General features: G+C 48.1%; 9 protein-coding genes across 9 annotated transcripts; 7 read left to right on the top strand and 2 right to left on the bottom strand.

Annotated features, from left to right (window-relative positions):
* Positions 1–170: 170 nt before the first annotated feature.
* N7478_000021 (uncharacterized protein) lies at positions 171–650 on the bottom strand (the record flags this gene model as incomplete). The annotated part of the gene is made up of 2 exons (XM_056916237.1): positions 171–176; positions 387–650. 2 exons carry the CDS (start codon positions 648–650, stop codon positions 171–173), a joined length of 270 nt encoding a protein of 89 aa, XP_056784117.1.
* A 497-nt stretch (positions 651–1,147) lies between these two features.
* Positions 1,148–2,474, top strand: N7478_000020 (GDP-mannose transporter; the record flags this gene model as incomplete). Its single annotated transcript, XM_056916236.1, has 4 exons — positions 1,148–1,414; positions 1,477–1,567; positions 1,630–2,010; positions 2,068–2,474. 4 exons carry the CDS (start codon positions 1,148–1,150, stop codon positions 2,472–2,474), a joined length of 1,146 nt encoding a protein of 381 aa, XP_056784116.1.
* Positions 2,475–3,720: 1,246 nt separating this feature from the next.
* N7478_000019 (uncharacterized protein) lies at positions 3,721–5,364 on the top strand (the record flags this gene model as incomplete). The annotated part of the gene is made up of 4 exons (XM_056916235.1): positions 3,721–3,736; positions 3,796–3,955; positions 4,066–4,727; positions 4,781–5,364. The coding sequence occupies 4 exons, from the start codon at positions 3,721–3,723 to the stop codon at positions 5,362–5,364; spliced, it is 1,422 nt and encodes a 473-aa protein (XP_056784115.1).
* A 905-nt stretch (positions 5,365–6,269) lies between these two features.
* N7478_000018 (uncharacterized protein) lies at positions 6,270–6,691 on the top strand (the record flags this gene model as incomplete). Its single annotated transcript, XM_056916234.1, has 2 exons — positions 6,270–6,515; positions 6,563–6,691. The coding sequence occupies 2 exons, from the start codon at positions 6,270–6,272 to the stop codon at positions 6,689–6,691; spliced, it is 375 nt and encodes a 124-aa protein (XP_056784114.1).
* Positions 6,692–8,847: 2,156 nt separating this feature from the next.
* Positions 8,848–9,318, top strand: N7478_000017 (uncharacterized protein; the record flags this gene model as incomplete). Its single annotated transcript, XM_056916233.1, has 2 exons — positions 8,848–8,965; positions 8,993–9,318. 2 exons carry the CDS (start codon positions 8,848–8,850, stop codon positions 9,316–9,318), a joined length of 444 nt encoding a protein of 147 aa, XP_056784113.1.
* Positions 9,319–9,384: 66 nt separating this feature from the next.
* Positions 9,385–10,272, top strand: N7478_000016 (uncharacterized protein; the record flags this gene model as incomplete). The annotated part of the gene is made up of 1 exon (XM_056916232.1): positions 9,385–10,272. The coding sequence occupies one exon, from the start codon at positions 9,385–9,387 to the stop codon at positions 10,270–10,272; it is 888 nt and encodes a 295-aa protein (XP_056784112.1).
* Positions 10,273–10,462: 190 nt separating this feature from the next.
* N7478_000015 (uncharacterized protein) lies at positions 10,463–10,750 on the bottom strand (the record flags this gene model as incomplete). The annotated part of the gene is made up of 1 exon (XM_056916231.1): positions 10,463–10,750. The coding sequence occupies one exon, from the start codon at positions 10,748–10,750 to the stop codon at positions 10,463–10,465; it is 288 nt and encodes a 95-aa protein (XP_056784111.1).
* A 1,600-nt stretch (positions 10,751–12,350) lies between these two features.
* On the top strand, positions 12,351–12,827 carry N7478_000014 (uncharacterized protein; the record flags this gene model as incomplete). The annotated part of the gene is made up of 1 exon (XM_056916230.1): positions 12,351–12,827. The coding sequence occupies one exon, from the start codon at positions 12,351–12,353 to the stop codon at positions 12,825–12,827; it is 477 nt and encodes a 158-aa protein (XP_056784110.1).
* Positions 12,828–12,862: 35 nt separating this feature from the next.
* Positions 12,863–13,549, top strand: N7478_000013 (uncharacterized protein; the record flags this gene model as incomplete). The annotated part of the gene is made up of 1 exon (XM_056916229.1): positions 12,863–13,549. The coding sequence occupies one exon, from the start codon at positions 12,863–12,865 to the stop codon at positions 13,547–13,549; it is 687 nt and encodes a 228-aa protein (XP_056784109.1).
* Between the last annotated feature and the right edge of the window lie 568 nt (positions 13,550–14,117).

Genomic DNA, 14,117 nt, shown 5'->3' with positions numbered 1-14,117 from the left:
AGATCTTCAAATCACATCTTCTGACGTTATCAACGTGGCCATACCGAGTTTATCATCTGGTCAGTATCTGTGCATGATCAACCTTGCATCGGTGGTTCAATGATGAGGTGAATTTCTCACTAGTAAAGACGAACAGAGACTTTTCCTACGGTCGGCCATTCATGCATTCACTATATCTAAATAAAAGGTAAGATAACAGAGCTGGGGTACTCCCGAGGTCTTTGCCACGATTCAACTCATGCTCTGGTCTTGGTTTCGAGAATGTTTTGATTTCTGCAATACAGGGGTATTTACCCCCCCCCCCCCCCCAATCTGAATCAAATATGTGTTAATACGAGGCTCATAGATTGTGATTTGCATAATAAATGCTATCCATGTGAACTTACCTTGATACTTATGGTTTCAGCCTCATCGAAGTCTACTCCCATGGCCCAAATGCCAATATCCAGTTTCACAAGTGTTCCAAGTGGGATCTTTTCTTCGGTCTTGTGGGGATAGAAGGGGAACTGAGTTGGTGGATCGATTTCACGGTGCGAAGCACGCAGAATACCGAACGATCCTAGGTGCAGATTCAGACAAGCTTGATCCTTCTCTGAGATCTCATCGATGGACTTGATCGGTGTTGCATGAAAAGGGAAATTAAGATGCATCAGCTCTTTCCCATTCTTGTCAGTGGGCCTTCTACCTATGAATTTTGCGAATATCTGATCCAAAAACCAAAAGAATTGACCACAGAGCTTCATTTACTCCCCCACACTACAGCCGCACGCGGTCACGGGATCACGGGATCACGGGTAAAGAGCCGCCCCTGTCTCCATCCACCAAGCCTCTTCGGGCTGGCCCCGACAACGGGATTCGTGTGCAATTTAACATTTGCATTTTAACGCGTCGCCCCTGCAACCTAGGAAATCGCCAAGTCTCCCGACAAAGCCCCCTCCCACTTGCTTGATTTCCCACTGCATGGTGCCTTGACTGTCGAGTCGCACAACTGCCGCCCCAATTTTCGTCTCTGTTTATTGCCAAGTCCAACGCCCCTATCGTATCAAACCGCGCGCCCGGGAGGACAACTTTGCTCTCATCCTAGTGAGACAGCCGACCGCGCACCCTTCGGCCTAGACTGGTTAATTCCCTAGCCGACAAGCCCACGATGTCGCACAAGAAAAACGAAGATCTGGAAATGAGGAGGATGGCTGAGCCAGAGTCCGATGAGCGAGAAAACTTCCTTCCCAAGCCTGCATCCAATAATTGGGCTCACGGGGATGGTGGCTCGGATAGCATGTTCTCCCAACTTGAGAACAATCCTGGCGCCGCTGTTCTGGCCTATTGCTTTTCCTCGATTAGCATGACGGTCGTGAACAAGTATGTTGTGTCGGGCTCGTCTTGGAACTTGAACTTTCTTTATCTGGCCATTCAGGTATGCGCCGCAACAACCTTGGCACCCCAAGCAGGACATTCAGCTGATATCTAGTTTTTCAGGCCGTTATCTGCACTGCTGCAATTCTGGTCTTGAGACAGATGGGGATGATTCCCAACCTCGCCGCCTTGGAAAGCCGAAAAGCCAAAAAATGTATGTCTGCCACAATAAACGGACGCACGTTTCACCCTCAGCCCTGCTAACACCACAATCAGGGTTGCCTGTGTCGATTGCCTTCGTTGGCATGATATATACCAGCACCAAGTCCCTGCAATTCCTCTCCGTCCCGGTATACACTATCTTCAAAAATTTGACCATCATCGCGATCGCCTATGGTGAGGTTCTCTGGTTCGGTGGCAAGGTCACACCATTGCTCTTGTTGTCGTTTGGCTTGATGGTGCTCAGCTCCGTTGTTGCGGCGTGGGCTGATATCCAGTCTGCTCTTAATGGCGACGGGCACTCGGATGAGACTGCCGCTGCTATCTCAACTTTGAACGCTGGTTACGCGTGGATGGGCCTGAATGTCTTTTGTACTGCCTCGTACGTCCTGGGCACACGCAAGTTTATCACATCGCTGAATTTCAAAAACTGGGACAGTAAGTTCTTGATTGACTCCCAAACGCTGTACCTCAAACTAACCCTAACCTGATCAGCTATGTACTACAACAACCTGATCTCCCTTCCTATTATGATCGTCTGCTCTCTGGTGACCGAAGATTGGTCTTCGGCCAACTTGGCTCGGAACTTCCCTGTCGAGACGCGCAACAATCTCATGATTGGCATGCTCTATTCTGGCTTGGGCGCCATCTTTATCTCGTACTCGTCTGCATGGTGCATTCGCAAGACCTCGTCGACTACATACTCATTCGTCGGGTATCTGAACAAACTCCCACTCGCTATTAGCGGTATTGTTTTTTTCGGTGCCCCAGTCACGTTTGGTAGTGTGACAGCTATTCTCCTGGGATTCTTCAGCGGCCTTATCTATGGTTACGGTAAGTTGAAGCAAAAGGAGGAGCCCAAGCAGGTTCTCCCTACTTCTCAAACTCCCAGTCGACCATGATCAAGTCTTGGACTTAGGAGGATATATATAAACCCATAAGTGGCCATGTCTCAGGCCACCTCGAAGTGGTGAGATCAAGTCAATGTGTTGGAAGCAACACGTACTTCAGTGGGCCCTAACAAATCGATACCCAAATCCCCGCTGGCAACACAATATTTTACTATACATAGAATGATCCGCACACTGAACATATTTACGAGGGCCAGTGCAATATTGAAAAGCCAACCCAGATATATGCAGGTAAATCAATATAAAACCTGCACTTGCAGTTACTTCATCACTGAGGTCGCCTAAAAATTGACTTCTATGTGACGGAGAATGACGAATGATGGAACTGCGTGAAGATCCTGCAGTCATCATACACGATAACGCATAATCCCTCGAGGGTTTTCTAGATGTCTCAACGTTCGTAGTATCGAATAAATGATCCCCAGTTAATTCATTGACAATACTACCTGAACAGTGTAGGAAGTACTCCAAGTGAAACTTAGAAGGTATATATGCAGCTAGTCAATGTTGGCCGGCTTTACTAGTATTGATTTTAACTGCAGAACCGAGGGACTGACACGGGCTGGCATGAAAGATTTGGGGCCTGGGCTCTGAATATGACAGGATTTGGGGGCTAAACCTAGTCTAGCATGATCTACGAAGTACTAATATGGTGCTACCCAATGAGATCCGACCAAAAGAGTTGCATTCTGTATGGGCACTCGGAGGAGTTTAGGGAATTCGATCCGACCGCGAAAAAAATCATTGCTGTGGGTCATATCACATCGATCTTCAATGTCTAATCAATTGATATTCCTGTAGCTCCGCGATGTTCAAGGTTGCGCGCCGATCACGGTATCGTCCCGCCCATACTGCGCACCAAAAGGGAATCTACTGCGGAATCATACATGACTAGTCCAGCCGCACGGACGCGACGAGCGAACAGGATTCCGACGATTGTATGCAATCTCCGCTCACTGCATCGACTTAAAGGATTGTCTCGCACGGTCAGCTCTCTCTTCAGCCAGTACAAAATGCCACGCTCGGCAGTCTTTTCCTTCTTCAGTCTTTTTCGGGCTTGAAACGCACAAGAAGAGACCAAACAAGAAACCCCTGTCCGCCGTCAAGCTTGTCGCTTGTGGTGCTCACATATTTGATATTTGGCTGACTTCGCTTACTGCATTCCCTGCCGCTGTCGGTGTTTTTCTTCTCACCTTAGAGCTGTATTTTCTGACACAATTCGATCGCGTCGCACAAAATGGGGGTGACTTCAGGTTTGTATTTCCTTCGCGTCGGCTTCGAATCCTGACCCATTGTCACTGACCATCAGTAGAGCATAACAATATAGACCTGATGGGGGGTTCAAGCAGACCAAGTGATGACGATGGCCCTACCCCTCGGCCCAATCTCGACGAGGCTGCTCTCATTCGCAAAATTGATATACATGTAATGCCAATGCTGTTCGCCATCTACTTTGTCGCGTTCTTAGATCGGTATGTCGAATGTCGAATCTGCTATTTTCCCTCCTCCCCTTCCCATTCTTGATCGACCCACGGCCGAAGAGTTTCTTTCATCCCTAGATTTGATGCTAACGCCGCACCAGAGTCAACATCTCCAACGCGCTCACGATGAGCATGCCGGATGATCTGGACTTGTATGGCGACCGGGAAAATGTCGCTCTCCTGATTTTTTATATTCCCTACATCATTTTTGAAATCCCGTCTAACATTGTGATGAAGAAACTGAAGCCGCACATCTGGCTGTCAGGCTGTATCATTGCCTTTGGTATTGTCATGCTTGGTCAGGCGTTTGTGAAGAGCTACAGCGGTCTGATTGCAACTCGCTTTTTTCTCGGACTTGCGGAGTGTGGCATATTCCCGGGAAGCTTCTATTTGATCAGCTTTTGGTATAAACGTGCTGAAGCCCAGAAGCGCTTCACCATGTACTGGTCCTCGGTCATCTTTGCCGGTGCTTTTGGTGGCCTTCTTGCCTCTGCTATTGCCAAAATGGACGGCATGCGCGGTTTAGAGAACTGGAGATGGATATTCTTGCTGGAGGGTATTGCATCCATTCTGGTGGGAATTGCCGCCTTGTTCCTCTGTGCCGATTTCCCGCAGCAAGCCTCCTGGTTGTCGGAAGATGAAAAGGCCGCGGTGATAGCGAAAACCAGCAACTACGAGGATGATAACGCCTCAGTAACGAAATCCGATTTGTTCGAATGCTCTAAAAATCTTAAGATGTATCTGGGTGCGATCATGTATTTCTGTAAGTTGACTCGTGAATCGTGCAGTTTACATGCCACTAACGCGATGAAATAGGTATTGTGGTTCCAATCTACGCATTCTCATACTTTGCACCAACCATAATCAAGGCAATGGGATACGGAACTATCCAGACCCAATTACACAGTGTACCGCCATTTGCTGCTGCTATTGGACTTTGCATTATAACAGCCTATCTTTCTGACCGATGGGGCATCCGCTACCCATTTATTCTCCTGGGTGATCTACTGATAATTATCGGATTGGCCCTCATGCTAACGATGCACGGCACAGAACACTTTTCTGCCGAGTATCTTGGTGTTTGCTTCATCACTATGGGCGCATTCAGCTCCGGCGCCATTATTGTCTGCTGGGTTTTGATGAATATGCATGGGCACAAGGAACGGAGCATAGGATCCGGCTTCGTGATTGGTGTTGGCAATGCGGGTGGCATTGTTGCAGTTTTCTGCTTCACCAAGGATGACGCGCCATTATACAAGCGTGGATACTGGATCCTCATGGGAGTGACGCTTGCCGGTATAGTGATAACGATCTTATACGGCCTAGTGGTCGCTCGTGAGCGCCGTCGTCAACTTCGGGCTGAAGACAAAGCCGACAGTGAAAAGATCCTCTCCCTCTAAGCTTCACCATATACCGTGCTACCTGCGTTTCGTTTTTTTTTTGTCATTAGATCCATAGAACATCGTTGATCAGTATATTTCTAATACAAGCCTGACGCGCAGCTTTCACGGATTAGCTAATCTTAAATCTTGGCTTTGAATTCTTTCATAATAGATCCATTAGTTATAGTATTAATCTTATAGTATAGCTACATAGAGAGAGTAAACAGGGACTATGTTTGCATATTTATATATTTGTTCGGCTTGACCCACTCTCGGGTACAGACCAATTAACGGATTAGTCCGAGAATAGGAGATACCTATATATACACAGTGAAGAGGGTGTTTAGGCCTGTATTGGAAAACTAGTCAGAAAAACCCACAGCAAAACATCAATATCTTTCCCTGGTCAACGCGGGAAATCAGAATCGCAGAACGTGATCAAAAGAGTGTACGAAGTGTGTTATTCAGAACTAATCGTAACGCGATGCTATATAACCGGAAGGAACAAAAAGGGGATAATAACTCCACGACCGTAGGGGTTATTCTTAACAGGGCGGAGGCTTTCCCCACTACAATAGGTAAGAGACTTGCATTGCTCATCATCAACTCAGGAAGGGGAAAGGGTCAATTCGATAACGCATGAGCACAAACCCAGTAAACTCCACTTCCCCAAATGGTATAACTTCGACATGAACCGGCCTGACGAATGATCATACTTTGCTAAATCATACAGTGGAAAACTAAATAATGTGATTGGGTGGCCGGCCCGCTTACTTGACCGGCTCCCTTACTGGTTACGTTAGTTAACTAGTTAGTTAGTTGAAATGCGGGGTAGGCCAATTCCTCTAGGCCCCTGATCTGCTTTCCCTCAAACTCGAGGAGCCGATCAGAGAGTCAAGAATGCGTCACTCGCAAATATCGATATGAACAGACATCGATGGACAAAAGCTCAATTGTCTCGAGAACGACAGCTGGACCGGACCAAGCACGAAGTCGAGCGAGAGCAAGCCAAGTTCCAGATGGAATGCATGGCAAATAAGGTTGAAAACCTGCAGCAAACAGTAAACTTGTTATCAAATGACTTGCAGAACCCCAAGGAGCAGCTTACACCTCGTGTACGAGAAGCGAGAGTCAACATGGCTGTAACGCACGGAGTGAAACTCAACGAGGTAGGTTATCGGATATGTCTTTTTCAGTGTTTGGCTTTAGTTTATAGAAACGTCGGTATAGGCAAGCCAATGTGTACTTATCGTTGATTGTCGATGTGGCATCGAGCATCAATTTCGATCTGAGTGCCTCGAATATGCTACCTTCTTTATCTTGTCCGACGCGCACAGGTCGTTAGCTGGCAACTTGGTCCCTTGCAACCCTCGTCTACCTCGCTCTCCGTCATTCATTGGCATATTTCGCCCGTTACTTGTAAAAACCCAATATCCTCGATTCTGGGTTCTTTCATGCAGAAAGTACACCCCCGGATGTACGGACGCTTTTCGCCATGTACCTGATCATGTACCGCTTTTTGCGAGTAAGCGATCCTGATATTTTACTTTGAAATAGTACTGAAAACTTATGTCATCACCCAGTGACGCCTATACCCGGATACAGAAAGCTACGAGGACGTCCCTATATGGCTTTGCTTTACTAGATCCCAGGAAACGATCCCGCACCCTGTGTGTATCGACTTCCTTCATTGGCCCTCGCTGCGCGAGTATCTCGTTATCCATCAGAATCAAGATCCAAGACATTGTGTCAAACTGTACATGCACTCGATGCGATTCCAGTGGCCCGCAAATAAGGATTTTGTCACCTTGTCCCCGCACGGAGAGCTTGTGCGCAATTGCGAATTTGAGCGAGGGGTCTACTGCTATGATAGGTTGTAACTGAGTGAGGAATGGGCTTCCCAATTTCCTCATTTGACTGGTTTGATCAACGTGGAGAGACGCTGAAAGGGAAACGGGCCAGATTCCGCTTTGTTGTTTTGTATCACCAACATTAATATATTATTGTTTTTATCAGACAGAACAAAAAGGCCCGTCGTACTTGACCTTTTTCCTCGAGACAAGATTCAGTCAGTCAGTTGATTAGTTACTCTGCCTTACAAGCCAGATATCAACATGCTTATTTCCTGCAGGATAATGTCAGTCAGACATTCCCAACCGACAACAAAATCGGGAACATCATATACAAGAGATGCCCGACATATTAAGTTCCTATCACCGCATGCGGGGGTAGATTGACCTAGACTCCATTGGTACGGTCGCGACCGCTACCGCCTTCCATGTTAGACCACAGAGACGTCTTTCAACCCCAATCACATGATATTCCAATCCAGATATGAATAGCTCGTAAATAGTCCGTCTTGTACCTAACCAAGTGGTCAATACCAGAGAATTATAATACCAATATGGAATATACAAGAACCTAGAACTAGAACCCTAGACGACTGGAAGGTTCGATCAGTCTTTGAACTGGAAATCTGTCAACAATTTTCATTTGTATCTCGCAGTTGCCTTCACTGCAGAGAACCTGGCGCTTTCCTACATCCGTCCTCTGTCAAGTTGATAAACAAGGCTCGACAGTGACTCTTCTTTTCAGTAATCTCGCCACTGCTTATCTGCATGCCGCGATTTCGTATCGTATTAGGCTGGGGATTACTGGCTAACCCCTTATAATTCGTTGTACTTAGACTTCCTTTGGCGCAACGTCATTCACAATGACCAATAGACATTTCGGTAATGATGACTATTAACCTCCAATGGTCCACCTATAGGACGTGAACTTATGGTATGACCCCAGTCCCCCGTTACTTTGGTCAGGCACCTACCCTGTGTTCTCCTAGCCCTGCCTCGGCCTCGACTAGTACTAGGGGGCGGGTATTCTGATTATTTCTATGTTATGTGTTAGGTCTAGAGCCTGATTTTGACCGCAAAGCGAAAGAAAAATATTACTTCTACTGACCGACCCGATGACCTACATGTGAAGTTGGCCATTTATATCGCCGGAAAGCGATCATGGCCAAGTGTGTGGTGTCTGACCAAACCTGACGGTCCTCTCCACAACGAGTCCTAAGTCGTGCGGGGTAGAAATGCCCCAGGAATCAGGAATACAGCGCAGACAGGGGCTACCCCGTAGTGAACGAAATATTTTCGCCCCATTGATTATCCATACGGTTTGTCTGGGCATGCAACACTTCGAATTTACCCCAGAGAAATGACTGCTTCATCGGCATATACCTGTATACGAAAGGAACATGAACCAAGACTAGACACAATTCATTCCTGTTCCCTTTGACTGGCTACATTTCTCAAAAGGTGCAACAGTCAGCGTACAGAGAAGCTGCCTCGGTAGGATGAAGTGATCAGCATGCAAATATGCTGCCTCGGTAGGATGTGTTTATCATGCTCATCGTGATAGCCTCTTCGTATATCTACATAGGTTCCCATTCCGGTCTGCCGATACTCTACGGCCCAATACCTGGACCCTTCTAACTGTATGCCCATTATGGCCTCCGTCGCTCGCTCAATCGATCGCTTGGCCCTCATGGCATGCATGGCCTTGATGATTGCAATCTCCTGGGCTCGTCAGGCAAGAGATACTCGTGATATTCCACATGATCCAAGTACTGATCCTTTCTATTAGCCTCTAGTGGGTTACGTATCCGAGGTTTACGGAACAATCCTGTGCCAGCACAGCATCAGTGCATCAATACTGGGCCTAATCCCCGATCCCGTCGAAGCACACCAGCTGTTATATCGGACAACCGCTATCAATGGCACGCCCATTGCAACAGTGACCACGGGTTTTAAGCCTTTAGTGGGCACGAAGAGGGATCGATTCATCTCCTTTCAAACGGCCTATGATAGCTCTGCGGCCATCTGTAATCCTAGCTATAATTACCAGCTAGGCGCCGCGCGGACCGACCTGATCTCTTCTGCCGAGATGTTGATCATTCAAGCCTATATTTCGCTCTAATACATTGTCGCCTCGCCCGACTACGAGGGACCAGATGTGGCTTTCGGCCCGGGACGCCTTGAAGGCATGGGTGCTTTGGATGGCATGTACGCGGTATTAAATTTTAAAGACACTTTGGGTCTAACAAGCGACAACCCAATGGTCGTCGGAATCGGCGACTATGGCGGTGCCCTTGCCACAGGCTGGGCTGCCTCTTTGCAGCCGACGACCTATGCTCCAGAGCTGGAAATCAAAGGCTGGGTGCAGGGTGGCACCCCATCAAATCTCACAGGCTCACTGGTCTTCATCGATGGCACAAAATTCGCTAGTTTCTTGCCCACTGCCGTTGTTGGAATTTCCACCCCGAGCACTTACGGTGCTTCATTGGCCCCAGTCATCGATAGGGTTTTGACAGCGAAAGGCAGAAAGATCCTTGACTTCGCTGCATTTAACTGTGCCGTTGCAAACCTGCTGAATCTTGCCGATCAGTCGCTATTCGACACTAGTCTCCAAACCCTGGGCAGGGGTCTCCTCGACGAGCCCACCGTTAGTTACGTCATGGGCCAGAACACAATGGGCGTGAACCAAACGGAGACCCCCACGGTGCCCGTCTTTGTGTATCACGCTACCAAAGATGGGATCATCCCGTATAGCAACGCGTCGACCATGGTCGATTCGTGGTGTAACAATGGAGCCGATGTCAAATTCACCACTTTCGGCAACGGGGGTCATGCAACCACCAAGGTCATCGGCCTGCCGGATGTTGTCAAGTCCACCGAGGCTGCTTTTGCTGGGACCATTGAGAGCAGCTGTTCTGCCAATACCGAATTGAATAGCCTGCTCAACCCTATCGCTCTTGGAGTCGAGCTGGAGCCTATTCTTACGATGCTGCTCCAAGTCTTGGGTGAATTGGGCAAGGGATATTTCAATATCAAGCAGAATCTCAGCGTACTTCAGAAGAATGTTTCCCCATGAGCACTTGAGCACTTGAGCACTCCCTCCCTCCCCCATCATGATCCTTTTTAAACATGGCTTCTCCTTAGCCATCCTGTTCCTGCTCATAAACGCCCTCTTCGTGAGCGGTACCGGGGCAGAAGCCTTCCCTCAACACGAACGCTTTAATTCTGGCCTCTCTTGGCCTGATAAAAGATTTGCTAAGAGAGCCTCAGACTACTCCTACGACAGCTGCAAGACTAAGGGCAATACCCTTAAGTGCGCAACCGGGTGGACCAACACCATAGCCCAGGCCAAGTTCGGTCGCAGCGTTGTCGCGACAGCGCTGACCAGAACCCAACTTGAGAGCGACGGCTGGACGATCGATGCAAACCTGACCACCGACTTTGCCGACAGCTTCGTCAAATATGTCGGGCAGACAATGCTTAACGATCTCGGGATTTCCCCGTCCAACAATGCGGTTGTGAACTGGGAGCACAAGGTATATATCTTCCTTCATCTTTCAAATGTTTCCATTTTATCTTTCCTATCCAAAAATTACCCACAGAAATTAAACTTACTTATCAAATAACCAGGGCACGGGTGCCAAATACCAGTGCTGGTATAACACCGCCAACAACGCCATAATCGTCGTCCTCGCCTGGTCCCCCACCTACACGGCGGGAGATGGAGACACCATCCCAACCATCCGGCAGCTGTCAGACGTAATGTGGATTGAGTGGCCCGCACGCGCCTCCGACCCCAGCACTATCAATTGAATCTTCTAGATGAATGTGGTTAACTTGAACACGCGGGATATCATCAACGAAGCTATTGCCACCGATACGGCGGATGACGCACCCGCATCCGAGGTGGATTTCTGGGAGTTTTCAACGCGCACGGAGACGGGCCAGGCGCTTCTAGGGACGCGAAACGGGAACCCGCAGGCTTGGTTTCTGATTAATCATAAGACGACGCTGGGGTTGAAGACAATTTCAAAGGTACGGGTTTGGACGAACAAAGTCCAGTGCTATATTCCGGATCAGAATGAGGATGGGCCTTGTTATCATAGGTTGTTTTATGTGGCTGAAGTCTAGGGTTTTGTTGTTGGGGTACGGGTGGAGGGAAGGAGGACCAGAGCGGGGGAGTTCTATCTAGCTCTAGACATGTTTTCCGCTAGGTAGGAAGTAGGCTACAGGGACTAGATTTAGGGCCAATCTCTCTGGAACCCGACCGTGTCCCGAACTACGCTATGCTATTAGGTCAGCACTAGATTACTAGTTAGTTAGAGAGAATAATGACAAAAGAAAGCCATGGCCCGTGTTCCCCAATTTAGCTTTTTTACTTACTATACAACTTCCACCCTTCTACCAAGTCCGAGTCATGAATCGACTGCCACCAGAGATAAAATGTCTGATTACGAGATATGTACGTCAACCCTTCAAGTCTTTTTTTCAATGGTTTTTTATCTGACCGTATCTGCAGATACGTGATGAATGCATTGAGAATCTGCCTACACTCTCCCTGGTGAACAAAGAATGGAACGAAATTGTCAGACCGCTCTTGTATGAGCATATCATCATACATATACTCAAAGATGATGGGTCTCATAAGCTTCTCTGGCAGCCAGAAGGTGTGCTCTATCACATAAAGTGACTCAGTATCATCGTCCCATGGTATCCAATTAGTAACCGACCGCATGTAGTGCTTACAACGGAATCCGGGATACACTTCAAGCTAGGGACTTAGGAAATCAAAGCATTCCCAAACTTGGTGGTTATTCAACAAACCACACATACAGCACCAGGTTAATTGACCCCATTCACAAGATTCCTCAACTGCAGGATATTGATCTTCTTATATCAAACAGCGGCCCTGTCAAACTTCACGAGGCTATCAGAGAGTATCATCCAAGTTGTCGAGTATCTTTTTACTTGAGTCCTCAAATAGGGGATAGGTATGAAAATAGGAGCTATTCGGTTCTATCGGCACAGCTGCACACCGTATATATGACTCTTTTCGAGTATCCGGGACGCAGAAACTTCAGGGAACACCCAGATAGAGTTCTTGAAGATGTGGTTTTTCGTGCACCGCATGTCAAGAGACTCGCATTGTAGATCATGGCGGGTGGCAAAGCCGGCCCAAAAGAAGACTTCAACGAGACGGTGGTTATTGAGGGAAGGAATGAGATTGAACCACTGTGTGCAAATCTTGAACAGCTAGTGTGGCCACTGAATACCCCAATGCCGGCTGCGCAGTTCCTCAAGTGGAATCAGCTAGTAGATTACAGCTGCCTAAAGTCGTGGACCGTTGGCTGCATCGAAGACACCCAAGTACTACGCGCTATTGCCAATCTTCGTCCCTTTCAGCAGCTAAATAGACTCGCCCTCGCTCTCTTCCCTCCGCAAGACGATGAGCTATCCTTCTACACAGCAACAGAGGCAATGTTCGACTCCCTTCCCCCGCTCACATACATCTGCCTACTGGGCAACTACAAACCAACACTCCTCACTACAGCCCTCCACAAGCACAGCCCAACACTTCTAGAACTAAGGCTCAACGTCGGCTACCAAGACTGGAATCAGGCACTCCGCTGACTCCAAGCAAAAGGCCAGAGTGTAACAGGGCCGTTATGCTCCGTCGAGAAAATCCATTCCCTTGCGGCCCATTGCCCCTCCCTCCAGACTCTATGTATTGCCGTCCAACGCAATCGCGGCCTCGAAACACCTGTACACACCACACTTGCCCTCTTCTCAGCTTTAACAATTCTCGAGGTCTACTTGAATTGCCCGGCGCTTGTGGACCCCAACGAACCGAGCCCCTCTCCCCAGTCCCACCGCGCGACCTAACAGAATTCGAGAAGGCTCAGCCCCCGCCTCCTATCGATCTCGACGTGCCAATCTGGTACATCAGAGATACGATGATCAACTCCGCCATCGACGAAGATCTGGCTAGGACTATCTTCACACATATCCGCGCCCGCCAGGCTGGGGATCGGCGCCTTGCGAAGTTAGATATCCGTCCATTGTATAATGCACCTGCAGTGGCTGCAAGAAGCATATCAAAAGCGTCCGAGAGCAATATTTCCAAAGCGCTGGCTCCGCATTGGATAATTCAGACGGATTTTTTGGCCGGCATAAAGGCCGTAATCCATAAACAAAGTATGCAGAAGCAGGATCATCACCCTGTGGTGTATCAGCGGGGTGTGCAGTTGGAGGTCATTTTCAATTCTGTTTGGCCACTGGTGGAAGGGGAGAAGGAACAGTGTGAGAATAAGGATAATTGGCTGCAGAGGCGGCGTAGTTGGCCTTTGCAGTGAATCTGATGTAGGGATGTAGGGCTAGCCAATCACGGGACCTCACACTTTCGAGGCCCTGACATTTCGAATTGCATAGTCAAAACAGATCCGCATCTTAATTACGCATTATTTCGTCGACGTTGACTTGGAGGACATGACCTGGCTGAAACGGCCCCGTGCACTTGAACCAGCCTCAGGCAATGAACGTCATGTCTGTCGCGTCCGGGAAGACAAGGGTAGGTAAAGCTCTTGTATAGCTCGGCTGGCGTCTGCACATATTGTTTCTTGAACCATGACGAAGCCTTATTTAAATCAACCTTGTTTTTGTCTTCCCCTTACAAGGCGGTTAAATACTTCGTTATGCTACTGGTCATGAATAAGCAAAATTACAGGCGTCCGTGTGGTTCGATCAAGTCCAAATAAAACGCCATTTCAATCATCGGAAAGGTTCAATCATTTGGATCCCTCTTAGATCTTTTAATCTTTCTCGCTTCGTGTATACATTCTCACGACTATGTATCTGCGAGACCCATCCCTCCTCAAAGGAGTCGACCTCGCTAACTCAAAAAACAAAACATTTTAAGAACGA

The sequence above is a fragment of the Penicillium angulare genome, assembly GCF_028827245.1.
Source record: "Penicillium angulare strain IBT 27051 chromosome Unknown utg000001l_segment0_segment0, whole genome shotgun sequence".
Lineage (NCBI taxonomy): Eukaryota > Fungi > Ascomycota > Eurotiomycetes > Eurotiales > Aspergillaceae > Penicillium > Penicillium angulare.
This window is presented reverse-complemented; position numbering and strand designations above follow the sequence as displayed.